The 14386-nt window shown below is 44.0% G+C and overlaps 1 protein-coding gene across 1 annotated transcript in view; it reads left to right on the forward strand.

Annotated features, from left to right (window-relative positions):
- Positions 1-14386, forward strand: part of HNF1A (HNF1 homeobox A) — an 80575-nt gene extending 66189 nt beyond the window's left edge. Inside the window, exons 8-10 of the mRNA XM_069215058.1 lie at positions 1962-2083; positions 2291-2429; positions 10988-14386. Coding sequence (XP_069071159.1) covers positions 1962-2083; positions 2291-2429; positions 10988-11145 — 419 coding nt within the window. The 3' untranslated portion in view covers positions 11146-14386. The remainder of the gene's footprint in view (positions 1-1961; positions 2084-2290; positions 2430-10987) is intronic.

Genomic DNA, 14386 nt, shown 5'->3' on the forward strand with positions numbered 1-14386 from the left:
TTAGGGGTCAACATTGGTCGCAGCTGCGAACGCCAGCTTGCGACCCCTGGCACTGCCTCTTCGACCCCGGGCCTCAGAGGCGGCTAAATCAGTGCCCGGAACACAGGGGCAGCGCTTCCTTATGGACAGTGCTTGGGGCTCCACTTCTTTGTTGTCAATCATTTTTTTATTACGCCAATAGTAAATAATATATTATTCATTATTAGTGTAATAAAAAAATGGAGTAGAGTTAGCTGGAATATGAGCCTTCTTGGTAAGTGAAGTAAGTAAAAAACACTTTTAAGTGTATGTTGTGTGCATGCTTGCAGGTGAGAGTGGGCTTATGTAAAGGATTGTGTGTATGAGTGAGTGTAAGTTTGCATAAGCAAGTATGTGTGAGTGAAAGTAAAGATGAAATAGCGTGTGATGTCACTTCCTCTACCGCTGGCATTTTAGTGAATTGACGTCCAAGGTCGAGATTTCATAATGTTTCTTTCTAACCATGGACAGATACTCCTTTAAAATCCATATGTAACAGGAAGGAGGTTTTTACATATTTAAAGCCAAACATGGCAAGGATTGTCCAAATATCTCTTCGTAAATACACAAAGCTTCCAGAATACCCTATTAAGGAACATAAAGAAACTCTGAAGGTCCCCGTCGATGCTTAGAGATCCATATTTAAATATCAGAGCATGGAAAAGCATTTCTACATTTCCACCTACTACAGGCTCACATTTATGTGCTGGTGGTTCCCTAGTGTTATCAGGCCTTCCTACTGGGTATGGATATAGGCTTGTTAATAATTAACCTGTCTAAGAAATGACAGCTCTTTCAAAAAAATAATGTCATCTAAACCCAGGCAAATAATTCTAATACCTCCATGCAAGCTTGAATGAAGATTTCTAAATTCCAAATCGTAAATGGAGGTGAAGAGTACTAAGTACCCTAACTTAATCAAGGACGTCATTTCCATGTTGCATATTGAGGCCTATTAGTTTTTAGGTGGGGTGTGCAAGCGCTCTGGCCTGTTGTAATTTATCTGTGGGCATTTAACCACGCCCAACGCACACCCATCCCTATCACTCGTTCATGGGCTTGCATTTCAAAAATCCTTTGTTATCATTGGTAAATGCTTTAAGTTTTTCCCTCCCTTGCGCAGTTTTGTTACCTCCTTGGCCATCTACCCTGTTACATGGATAATTGCACGTTTGCCGATATGTTTGACTGCGAGAGAACTTTTTTCTTTTTGTGTCTCTCCTTTGCGCTCATGCTCATGGCGGCCGTGGTGCTTTGAATCGGCTCGCTTAGGTCAACTGTTTTACTTTTCATTTTCAATTTGTGTGGCAAGAAAAGTCCACTTATGCATTTACAGTGCTAATAGCTCTAACTCGATTAAACTCGAGACCCACTGCATTGCAAGTGCTAGTTTTTTTATGCTGTAGAGCTCAGTAAATCCTATACACAAAGGCAAGAGTTGGGACACAAAAGAGATGACCTTCATTGGAGGGCAGACCATTTGGAACAAAAATGTCAGACATGGAAGCAATGAAAATTGCAGAACGGAACAAGCATTGCACAGGTGTAATCAAGAAACACAGCTCAAAGGGATCCTAACAGATCAGTGTTAAAGTGGCGCGAGCAGAAAAGAGGAGACAATAGGATACTAAAACATAAACGCGTCAGCATGGAATACATCTGTAAAAAGCTAGTATTATGTCTTCTGAAAGTAACAGCTGGTATTCACAGCACTTAGAAACAGCTGAAGTGTGGTTTAAGTGTTACATAGAACATTATTATTGATAAGGCTACACAGGGAAGGGACAGACGAGACAGAAAGGTGTAAGCATGTCCTAGGTGGGCTATAGAAAACGAAGAAGAAGGTAGTTGGAAACATGGTGGCACTGTTAAGAATGTGGTGGAGAGGACTCAGCAGTCACAGAAATGGAGATTCATGTTTTTTTGTGATGCTTCCTACACAGCTCTATATGGACACAAGTCTGAAGTGGCTCAGTACACGCCATCAGGATTCTTCCCACAGACCATGGTAATCACAGACACAGCAAACCTGAGCACCATTGCCAGTCTGACACCAACGAGACAGGTAAAGCGATAGAGGTAAAAATGGAGGTGGTGATGGTGAGGGGCTCTCATAAAGTTTGTTTTCTCTTACTGCTTGCCCAAGTGGCAGATCGCAGTCTACGAGTTAATTGTGCTTTCCTTTGATGGCAGCCGCAAATTCTTTAATATAGTTTGCATCAGGGTTTAGGTGCACCACAATTAATAGGTGTAATATGTCTTCCATATTTAGGTTCATATAACAGACCAGGGATCCCACAATGACCATGGGATGCACCCATCTGTATCACAGGCCCAGGCTGTGCACCTCCAGAACCACAATGGAACAATCCACCACCTTTCAACAGGTCATCGAATATCCAGCCCCACAGGTAACTTGTTTCAAACTACTGTCAAAAACCATAACTTGATGTTACATGTGTACTTTTGTTGTTGAAATAGCAAAGATCACGAAGAGCCAGATCAACAGGTAATGATAGGAGGGTGCAGAAGGGGCTTTTTTTAGTTTGAGTAAAAATTCCATATAGTTCACATCTAGGAGTAAGGGTTTAAGTATGAACAAAGAGGGCTTCTGAAATTGACATATTAGCAGAGCACCAATCAGAAGGGCATTCAAAGTGCCTTTCACTATGATTCAGTGATGTGAGAAAATCCAATGGTTTGCAAATTCAGGTAATATGTGATGGAAAAAGACTGGGTGGTGGGGCAAACCGTCAAGGTATATTTCAGTTTAATTTTACAAAAGTGGTTGGAAGCCAGTGGATAAGTAACAAATGCTTAAGTGCATGTCAATCTAGCTGCTTGCATAGTATATACAAGGAAAATGCAACATCTTTGGCGCTTCGTATGGGGTAGTAAGCGCAATATAAATATAAATACATCTTCCTTTGTAAAGCATCTGTTTGTAGAATATAGTGCTGTAGATTCACATGCTCTGCATACTCCCCTCATCTGGTGTTGGGCTGGGACATTTGCGAGTCATTTTTCTTTGTTTGCAACTAAGAAAGCTACCTAAAAAGAAAAAACTGTGGAGGGAAGAATTTAAATGTTCAAAAGATGGCAATATGAGTCTCCTAAGGAACACACTGAGGTGCCAGTTCAGGGCAGGAGGAAAATGAGGAGGTATTACTCTCCTTAAGACCTTACCGGAGAAGGGTGCAGGCTTGTTGATGTGCAGGTAAGTCCTGATCCCTGCATATGTAAAAGACAGCAGACTATGTGCTGGACCTTAGTCTTCAGAGGGTTTAGACTTTTGGAGAGGGCATTAATGGACAAAGTATTTCTCATTTTCAGTGTAACAGGGCCATTTGATGAGCCTACGCACCTCCTGTATAATGGTCAGGCTTTCCTGGGGGAGCGGCAGGCATCCATACTCTAGGACCACAGGTGCCATATCGCTAGGTTGTGCTGCATGGGGTCTGGGATTCTGATCAGGGCTTGTCTAAGGGTTCAAAGTTCCAGCAGAGCGGAAGCTTCTCATAGGGGCTGATGAACTTTTCCAGAAGTGGGAGGCCATCAGGGTGAGGTCATAGACACCTGCAGTCATTTTCCTCACCACATACAGGAGGCATGAGAGAGAAGGGAAGTGTAGGCAATGATCCTAGACCGGTTCATTACCTATGGACTGTTGAGACAGGGACCTGAAGGGAAAATGTAAGCATTTTGTATTTTCCAGGGTGGTAAAAAGGTCTCTTCGTGAGGTGCCCCAATTCTAGAAATACCGAGAAAGCCTTGCAATACAACAAGTTGTTGCTGTTCCACCTTTACAGAGGCAGAATATAATGGAGGGACAGGGAGAAATATTTAAATTTGTCCAGTGTACAGCCTACCAGGCATTACAGATAGAAAGAATGGGTTCACTGTTCCAAGGGAGCAATACCCGGTCAGCAAGGCACTCTTATTAGTGGAAGCAAGTACCCTCACACACCTAATAGGTGCCATGCTTCATCCTAGGGCCTGCTCCTCATCGGACTGGCACTGCGATGCCCGATGGGCATGTCAGGCATTGCAGCGCCAGCCCACTGAGGAGCAGGCCCTAGGATGAAGCATGGCACCTATTAGGTGTGTGAGGGTACTTGCTTCCATTAATAAGTGTTGCCACCTTTACAGAGGTCAGTGCTTTTCTTCACAGTCAATTTTCCCCGTGACCTTCTGCCTGCGACCTCTGCCTCAGCTCTTGTAGTGGGCACATGTGGAGCCAAGTGTGAGCTACAATGGAAATGCACAAAGTCATCATTCTGAGAAGAGGCATCAAGTTTCAAACTGTGAGCCAACAACTGGGCAGAAAAAGGCAGCAGCTGCTGGAATGCTAACTATCTGGTGGTTGGAGTAGGCTTTCCCTTGTAACTGCATTCAACACAGATCCCAGGAAGGAGTAAATCTGTTGAAATTGGACATAAGATTTAGCAGCATTTAAGGTGAATCCCAAGCTATGGAGCAGGGAAATACCTGCTTGAATGTGCACTAAGCATTGGTGCCTGCCACAGCACTTGATCAGCCAGTTGACGTGATAGGGGAAAACATGAGTCACCATCTCTTTGCAGGCAGGCAGGCAGTCATCATTGCTCGGCACTCCGTTAACACCCTTGGAGCCATGACAATTCTGAAAGGAAGTACTTTGAACTGGTATTGATGTCCACTTAACACAAAGCAAAAATAATGGCAATGGGTAGGATGGATGTGCGTGGTGAAGTAGATGTCTTTGAGGTCGATCTCTGTCATGTAGTTGCATTGCTGGAGTAGCAATGACATTTTAGAGAGTTGTCATATGGAAACGTTCTCACTGGATGCATTAGTTGAGAGGCCTGAGGGAGCTGTCCATTTTGGGGACGAGGAGGTAAAGAGAGTACACTCCTTTCCCCTGATGATGCAGAGACACCCTCTCTATTGCCTCCCTTTTTTTTTTTGGAAGCGCACCTGTACCCCTTCCTTGCGGAGTCAAAGATGTTCTCGGCTGTGGAGTGTCTGCGGGGTGAGAAATTGTGAGGGGTTGCAAAAACTCTAGGCAGTAACAGTGATGAACCACTGGTCCCGATGCGATTTCCCCCAAGTGAGAGAGAAAAACCTGTATTCCTCTCCCAACAGGTGTTGTGGGATCATGAGCAAGTAGGAAGAGTCACTGCTTAGAGGTGGAAGCTCCTCTAGCAGAACCATATCTGCCCTTTCCTATGTTGTTTCCTCTGTATGCACCCCTGGTGTATCTCTTGCACGCATGTTGGTGGAAGGCAATCTGCTGTCTGATAAGCCAGCTGCTGGTCCTGGGATGTAGCTGGTCTATGGATGTAGCTTTAGCTCTTCTTCTAGGCTGTTGTTAGCTCGTCTCCTGGGCAGTTGTTTACAGTGTCTCTTGCAGTTCAGTTTACTGGGCATTCATGGTTTTAGCAATCTCTATGTCCCTTTTCCCCCAGAGAGATGCTCCCTGTCGAACAGAAGGTTGCTGAGGTGATGTTGGACTTTGGGTTTGATCCCAGAGATGTGAAGCTAGGCACATCTCCGATGAGGATGCTGTTAATGTCCCTAGAGGCTGTGTCCAAAGCATAGAATGTGCAACACATTTTGGCATTCAAGATGGTTTTGCCTTCGGACACTATCTCCTTCCCCTCTTGCGGTTTGAGAAGTTCCCTTATCTCCTCCTACTGAAAACTGTGGTCCCAGGAGAGGAATCCAACAGAACTGGCTATGTAGTGATGAATAGTTTACTGCTACTATCCTGCCCACAGCATCTAGTGTTTTACTCAATCGTGTGGAGGGACATACCCAGTGACTTGGTGGGAGTCTCTTGCATGCAGTGTGTACACCTAAATTGTTGGGGGCACAGCGACATATTAAGAGGGGGCAGGGAGGGAGTTGCTGGATGAGTGCTTGTACTTTTTTCTGTAACCTAGATATCATCACTTTAGTCTTTACTGGTTCCTTAAAATGATATGGGGCAGATGTAAGCATGCCTTTGAGGAGAGGTACAAACTGGACTGCAGGTTCAGACTTGGAAAAAGTCTTCACTAGGAAGTCCTCATCCTTTGGCACCACATGTATGTCCAGTTTGTGGCGCCTAGTTACCCTCTGGATGACCTCATGGTAGGCCATGGTATCATCTGGTGGAAGCAGGTTTGCGCCCCTGTGCTTCTTCACTGCTGGGGCTGTAGGGAGTCTGCCCCTCTCCCTAAGACAGTGCACTCTCAGCGTGGTACACAACACACCTAACAATAATGTGAGTCCTTCCTCAACAACCTGTAAAAGTGGGGCATGGGGGACAGAAAGGCAAGGTACTTATAGTAAGGGGGCTCAGCACTTCTCAGAAATTCACACAGACGTGCTAGACCTTGAGTTTCTATAGCGGAAGCACACAACAAATTGAAAACACATTTTAACAAGCATGAATCCCTCCAAAGCTCAGACTCGTTATGGTGCTTAGCATGATTCAGGAAGGGAGCACCAAGCAATGGAGAAACCAACTGATAAGTATCACGGGCTGCAGAGGAACAGAGGGTAAGGAAGGGCAGGTAGCAAGCACCCTGTGTAGAAGGGAGCCGACTACAGAGGGAAACATGGGGAGGGATAACACAACGAACAAGTGAGAATGTTAAACGGGTGCGAACTGGTCGAAAGTTGATTAGGTTTACCAACAGCGGTTGCCAAGCACAGTACTTCTTGCTTGCTGTCCTTTTTACTGCCACTGTCTTTCACAGCCCAGGAGTGAAACCAATGGCTGAAACTTCTGGCCTAAGCTTTGCTGCAAAAAATCCTTTCCAGTTTGCAGCTACCTGTTCTCTGGAGTATCCACACCTGTATATCCTTGTGCCACTGCTGTACTGCTGGCTGAGACTGATTTCCTGTGGCATGATCCCCTAGAGATCCCAGAGTTTTAGATCTATTCCTGGCATTTACAGGGAGAGCTCTTCTTCGAAGGCAATCCTTCTGTTACGAGGAAGTAGCTCTTGTGGGCTTTGGCAGAGGTGGTTTCGCCAAGATCTTCCCAGTGACGGATGCATGACACACTTCTGTCTGCTGCTGAGCTCCTCCTGCATTATCTTTGGATCAGGCTGTCAAAGAAACCTTCGGCATTGGTGGGGCCTTCGGTGCAGGCTTTAGTAGCACTTCTGGCACCCACTTTGAATGCCAGCGAGAGTGCTCGAAGCCCTTGGAACAAGATACAGTTGATGGCCAGGAAGACTCAGCACGCTTGGGCTGAGGATTGTTCGATAGAAGGTTGCGGAGTCCCTGGAGGCTGCTGTTTTCTGTGTCCATTCATGGGTCTAGATGCCTAACTGCTATACCAACTGTGCTCTAACTTGGCCTTGTGGTGTAAACTCAGTTTAGCTGCATGGCTTTCAAAGACATGCATAGGGCATAGCACTTACAACTCTGGGCATCATCTTGGTTCGAAGACCAGCAGTATTCAGCGTTGGCACGACAGTTTTCCAAACAACCCTGTGCCATCATCTTCTTAAGCACCAAAGGGATCATCTTCTCCAAATATGTCCGGTGTTTTGGGCGATGGTTGTTGGTGCATTTTGCAGGGTGCCCTCTAAGGTCCATTAAGACATTTTTTTGGCACAGAAGGTGTGGCAGGACTCACATGAGGCATCGTTTTCATTGGTGGAGAGGCAGATGTTGAAGACGTTGTGGAGATTTGACCACATCTATATGGAGTTGCACCTTCAGCAAAGTTGGAAGAGTGTCCCTTCCTGTACCCTCTTCTAGTCTGCATTCCCCAGTGCCCGTCCTCGAGGAGGGACTCATGAGCCCCAAAGGCTATAGGGAGGTACCCGGTGTGTCGAAAAGTAATCAGTAGTCCACCGAAAGTGATGAGTGGAGTAAAGCAACGTTGAGTTGCCAAACAGCAAATTACTTTTCCAAATTATTTGTGTCAAATTTGAATCACGTGGGCCTGAAAACATTGTGAAGAACACAGAGGGCTCTGAGCCCTTTCAGTGTACATCCAAACCTATGGCAAAAACAATCAATCTAACACTTTGTTGAAGCCCGTTGTGTGACTCAAACATTTCTTCAAAGAAAAACTACTTGCAAAAGTCTGAACTCAACACTAGGAACTACAACAAAACATGTTCTTACTCCAACAGTAACAATAGAGTTAGCTATTCACACCATTGTGGGCACTGACATCAGTTACAAAGAGAGGGTTTAAAGAGAGGTAGGTGGACAGAGAAAAAGATTATCTTAAATTGTTTCCAGGGTGTTACGAGAAAAATGGCCTTTTCAGTTTGAGAGGCTGTTTGTTCCAAAGAGAGGGCATAAGTCAAAAAAATGTCCCTGGTTTCGGTGACCTCCAGAACCATCATGTACAAGCTTTGTGTGGAATGGTGTGAATGGTAATTTGGGCAATGGGTAACTTGGGGATTGGTAGTAATAGGATACATAGACATGATGAAGTCAACATGAATCTTCGTGCACCTCACACGCATTCATAATGTGGTATGCAAACATGCTGCACATCCAGTGGTATCCTCCTGCATTATCTTTGGATCCAGATCAAAGCAAGATGACTCCTAGTGCACTTCACTCGAATTCATAAAGTGGTATACCACTGTATGTGCAGCATGTTTGCATACCACATTATGAATGCACGTGAAGTGCACTAGGATTCATGTTGCTTTCACCAGATCTATCTTATCACTACCATTGCTTAAGTAATTCTTTTTCCGAAATGACAATTAAAGAGTGACGATCATAAGTTACAAACACCTAAGGGAGGCATGCTTTAAGATGTGTGCGGTTACATTTTTTTGGGGCTTAGGAAGCCATAAAACACTTGGTCCTGAAGAAAGCCACTGTGGCTTTTTAGCACAATATTGGCTGAAACATGCCGACCATTCACTTGATCAATCATTGGATGTGAGAGAGTATTAAAAGTCTCCCTTTACATCCACCGCTGTTTCTAACCCTGCCCCAGGAGTCCAATAATAAATTTTTGACACAACCCTTTTGGGGGTGGATATCCTGGAGGTATTTATAAAAATAAAATCACAGCCACTTTCATCTCAATAAAAAACAGAACCAGCTTTGCTGTAATCAGGCGTTGTAGCACACCTAAGGTGCATTCAGTACCTTAGGTGGGAACCCGATGATGAAGCATGCCACCACCTAGGTTGGTGGGTAGGAGTTCTTTTTTTTTTTCAAACCCACTGGGGTTTCCTTTGGATGGTAGTTAACTGGTACAGAATGTTAAGAACAGACATGATAATAGGCTTGTTCATTAGGTTTTGATATGTGCAGCTAGGGAAGAGAGACAAGCTTTTCTTCTCACTCGCCTCATTGTTGAATTTGCAACATCCCATAATCAATCAGACTGAAGCATGGACACCAGCCCCAAGTGGGGCTAGGATGCAGTCCAAGAAACCAGACTGCAGTGTTGTTACTATTGATGCTTGAGACCCTTTAATGTGAAACTGTATGTGTGGGCAAAGGGTCAAGGTTTTATTTCTTGCAAGCTAATACTGAGGTGCTACAGATATTTTTTAGATGCTTTTTGAAAGTGAGGGATGGTTCAATGTAAAAAATGTAGATCTTGGGTGAGAGTGGGCAGCATTCATGTAGCTGCACAGAGTATAACCAATCAATTTCAGTTTTCAGCAGTATCCTGGTAACCAAGGATGGAATGCGTCTTGGTTGAACGTGAAGTGGACTGCATGGTCTCCAGTTAATATTTTAGATTATTTCAGGTAAATAGGAGAATTCACGGCATGGGACTGACTGCTAGACGTCATTCTGTGTCATGTAGAGAGTGTTCCTACTTTGTGTATATTAATGAATGCAGTGGCTGAAACTACTAATATCGTAGTGCCTATTATGGTGTTAGAACATTGAAGTAGTGTTGATGTCATCAATGAAAAACAAAAGCTGCTCGTATAATACGACCAAAACAAAAGGTTATGGTCCAAGGGTTGGAGTTTGCACCAGTTTGGGGATCATGGGAGGAAGGCAGAATTCTAGCAAAGTGTCATCAGACAAGAGGCCAATGTTAAAGTGGAAAAGGTTGTGGTGGTAGTGTCACAGCATCCATGGGGTGTACTGCAGATGCTATTCTATTCACATCATGGAGGGCTGGGACAAGAGTGTCAGTTTTTATTTTGTGCGGCAAACGGGCAATGGTCAGAGTCTGGGTGAGAGATATGGAAGCCATGGAAGATGCTGGCTCAGGACTGTTAAATGGGCATAGTTGTGCGTGCAGAGTAAGAGCCCTATGTCACTCAGGAGAGGAGCAGTGGAAACTGAAGCAGGGTGTGGTTCTGGCATCATGGATGAGGCATGGTGAGATGGAGAAGACTGCTCGGTGTGGGGCTGCATTAAGGAAACCACTAGTATAATGCAACAGGTTACAGGCTCTCGCGAAATGTAAAAAGAATGGTCAGGTGGGACATAGTTTAGATTGTGGTATTATTTATCTAAAACAAGAACTAATTCACACTGTAGTACGGCGTCAGAATGAGGGACGGGTAAGATGAGATAGTACTTTGTGTGCTATGAATGTACACCGGTGGGGCAGATTGAAGTGCACCTCTCATACTGGGGAAAACCCAGTACAATGGAATCCCTGCCATCAATAAGAAAGTGGCAAGAGATAGAACTGTACCTCTGATAGCAAGAAGGATCTCAGATGGGTAAGACAAAATACCATTACTGATGCTATAGAGGAGCCAGCACAGTGTCTCTGGTGTGATTAATGACCAGTTGTCTGGGATACAGAATAGTAGCTCAGGACAGAATGGGATTTCAAGTTTCTGATAAAAAATAAAGTGTAATGAGGCAAAACAGACTCTCCTCTTCAATTACAATTATAAAACCTCAACCGAAGTAGGGAACAGGATGGTATCCCAGTTATTATATGATGTGCCAGTAAGACAGCAGTGATCACTTTCAACAATAGACTGTGCCCAGCTTAATTTTACACTTTCTGTTTCCATATTGACAGTGTCCTCCGGAAACCTGGTTCTGTACCAGAGTTCAGAGTCGCCAGACAACCAGAGCCACAGCCACAACCACAACCACAACCACAGCCACCTCCTGACTACCAGTCAGGGCGTCATCGAGGCCTACATATCAACACAGATGGCTTCCTCTAGCCAGTGATGGGCGAAATCCACCATAACCTGGTGAAATACAATGTGGACAACAAGGGCTTCACAGCCTCCAGTCTTTAAAGCTTTGGCCCAAGCAAGCATAAACATTCCTGTTTCAAGAAAGAGCAACAGAGGCAAATGCTGGAGGGCTTTGATATCCAGGGACAATGCGTGACAGCAAGGATATGGTCACAGAAAGTCACTGAGAGACTAGAGCAATGGATTCCTGAAAAGTAGGATATAATTGAGGGACAACATGCCCCACCAAAGAAAAAAAAGGCATGGTAACAGGTGTATAGACATTGTAGCCATTAGGAAGGAAACACAGTCATATTTTGCCAGGAGAACACCAGAAAGCACGACCTTGGTTCCATCCAAGACAAGCCAAACACACAAGAAACCCATGGACAAGCCCAAAAAAGAATTTCATACAGTCTCCGAAATCTGGGATCATCCGCTAAGTATGGAGAGCCATGCTAAGTAGGACACGTTCCAACTTAAGGACACCAAAGACAACGCATGACCAGATGTAGATGTTTAACTCAAGCAAGCCCAAGAAAACAAAACAGAGGTGAATATGTCCAAGCAAATGAGACAGAGTCACCACGACGGTTTGTTACACTCACAGAGATATACGCAGTGTCAACGAATTTCAGAGGTTATGTTAAAGGAAACGAGCTATAAAATCCAGAGATACTAGAATAGGTGGGCATGTACAATTAAAGAAAAAAAACAGAAAAAAGAAAGAATTTGGGAAAACTTTCCATTTATGGGCATCCACAGAGATTCCAGAACATGAGTGGCAGCTAAAGACATTTAGAGCCAGAGGCAGGAGCCTGTTTTCACCAAAGCATCTACTAGAACAACTACACAGGTCTAGTTCTGGTATTGTGAAAGGTACAAAAGAAACCGGTATGTTCCTTTCAAGGAAAGCCAAAGGTGTACCAGAGGACCACTCTCAACAGAGAAGTGGGATCAACTCCCACAAAAAAGTGAAAGAGACACAATAAAGGGCCATGTTGCATCCAATGAAAGTCAAACATGTACCAGATGAGCAAAGTCTGTAAAGGAGTGGGGCTAATTCATACACAAGTAAATGAGAAAAGAATGGGGGCACATACTGTCCAAGAAAAGTCTATGATGCACCAGAAGAGCAAGGTTAGCAGAAGTCAAGGGCACCAGAATAGGATGGAAAAATGAAAGTCCTATTGAATTAATGCTGAGAATACACCCCACCAAGGACACTAGGAGAAACACATACATTTGTCATCTAAACTAGAGCAGCTCAAGAAAAGCCAGAGGTGTTACGCTCTGATCCCATTCAAGAAGGCCCTATAGAGACACTAGTATTGAGTCCCGACTACATATCACAAAAAAATGAGATTAGAGACTGAAAGGATGTCTGATCACAGTAAAGAGAACTGAGGAATGCAACCATTCAATTCTGCTACTCTGGCACACATATGGGGGGGGAGGGAATCCCCAGTTTTCTCAAAGAAAAACCAATTACAAAAAAAGCTGAATTATTTCAGAAAATTCTAATGTGTTTAACATTTACTTATGAAAATTACATTTCAGCTGCCACTGGCTCCTTTCATAGCATTGCTAAGTAACCGAGAGCCCATGCAACAACCAAACCTTTTACCCAGTGAGGCTTGGAAAAATGTGGTTCAGGCCCTCATTACATCAAGGTTGGATTCTTGTAATGTTTTACACCATGGGGCCACCAGGAGCAGTCTCCTTAAACTGCAGAGAGTGCAGAATGCTTCGGCACGTCCGATACTCAAAATCCCTAAATTTGCCTCTTTGCGATTGCAGGGCAAAGACCCGAGATATCTGCTCCTGATGGGTTTCCGTCATCGTCCCACTCAGAGCCTGAGATCCTCTACTATGGCCATGGCTTCCATTCCAAAAATCAATAGAGCACATATGGGAGGTTGCTCTTTCCACTATCTTGCCCCTAAATTGTGGAACACCCTGCCAGCTGATTAGAGGTTGGTAGAGCAAGAGTCAGTTTTCTGAAAAAGACTGACAAGCTGGCTCTTTCTGGAGACCTTAGACTGACAGTTCCTTTCTACTTTCTTCTTCCTGTGAATGGCTGAGGTGGACCCAAGTGCGGTGACACTCCAGGCGGAGTAACCACGTGCTATATAAATCCACTTTCATTCATTCTCAGCTGCATACCGCGAAAAGTCATTCTTCAGGTGCAACTGGTTGGAAAAATCAGAGAACGAAGCTTGCACGGAGTGAGCCTGTAGATAAATTATAATTTTCAAGTCTAAGGATTACATTTGAATGTCATAACTGAATAGAATTGTCCTATCTTGCTAGTAGTTGAAACAACTGGAGATTTATTCTCCACACGAGTGCCAGGATGAAAGAGGCTGCGTTACTTCATTATCTTACTATTTGTTTTGTGAACCCCCCTACCGCCCTCCCTGCACTGCCCCATCTCTCAGGTATCCTTGAGCACCAAGACCAATTTTTGAGTGAAGCAGCATTCGTCTATGATCGTCAACCATTGGTAAACCAGTGTGCAATATAATTCTGATGTGGCAAGCCAGGAAATTTAAAGACAGAGTAAGGAAACTTTTCACATGAAAGCAAATTACCTGAAAGTAAAGGTAAAGAGGGCTGTGGCCACAAACTCCATCCAACAACACTGGTGAGAGATCTGAGTCAGACAAATGTGCTGAACAAAGAAGACCGACACAAGAAAGGATCTGGATCTATCAAAAGGCATACCGGGCAAACGTTGACTAACAGTTAATAACCAGCAGAAAAGAGACCTTAGCATCCAAAAGAAGAAACTGCTTGCATTTAGTGTAGGAACAAAATAAAAAGGATGCATATTCCAATAAGATAGAAACACTCATCTCCTTTCCCAATCAGATTTATTTTGAGGGGCCTGCTACAAGCAATCTCAAAGTTAGGCACTGTCCTAGTGAAAGCTGCCTAATGAAGTCCAACGGCACCATCCACAATCACACATGTTTGCCATGATCATCTTTCCTCTGAGGATGCTCCCATATATGTATTTTGTTTTCACTGCCAACGTCATAGTGATCCTTTACAGAACAGGCAGAGACGCGGGACACCAAATGACAGACACAAACCAACATTAGCTGCATGTAAAATGAGCTTTCACTAATGGCTTTAAAATAATGGACAAAAACAAAGTTTTATATATTAAAATAAATTGTATATTGCTTCGATTGTTATTTATAAATAAAAATGATAGTAATACCCTG

The sequence above is a fragment of the Pleurodeles waltl genome, chromosome 11, assembly GCF_031143425.1.
Source record: "Pleurodeles waltl isolate 20211129_DDA chromosome 11, aPleWal1.hap1.20221129, whole genome shotgun sequence".
In the NCBI taxonomy this organism is placed as follows: domain Eukaryota; kingdom Metazoa; phylum Chordata; class Amphibia; order Caudata; family Salamandridae; genus Pleurodeles; species Pleurodeles waltl.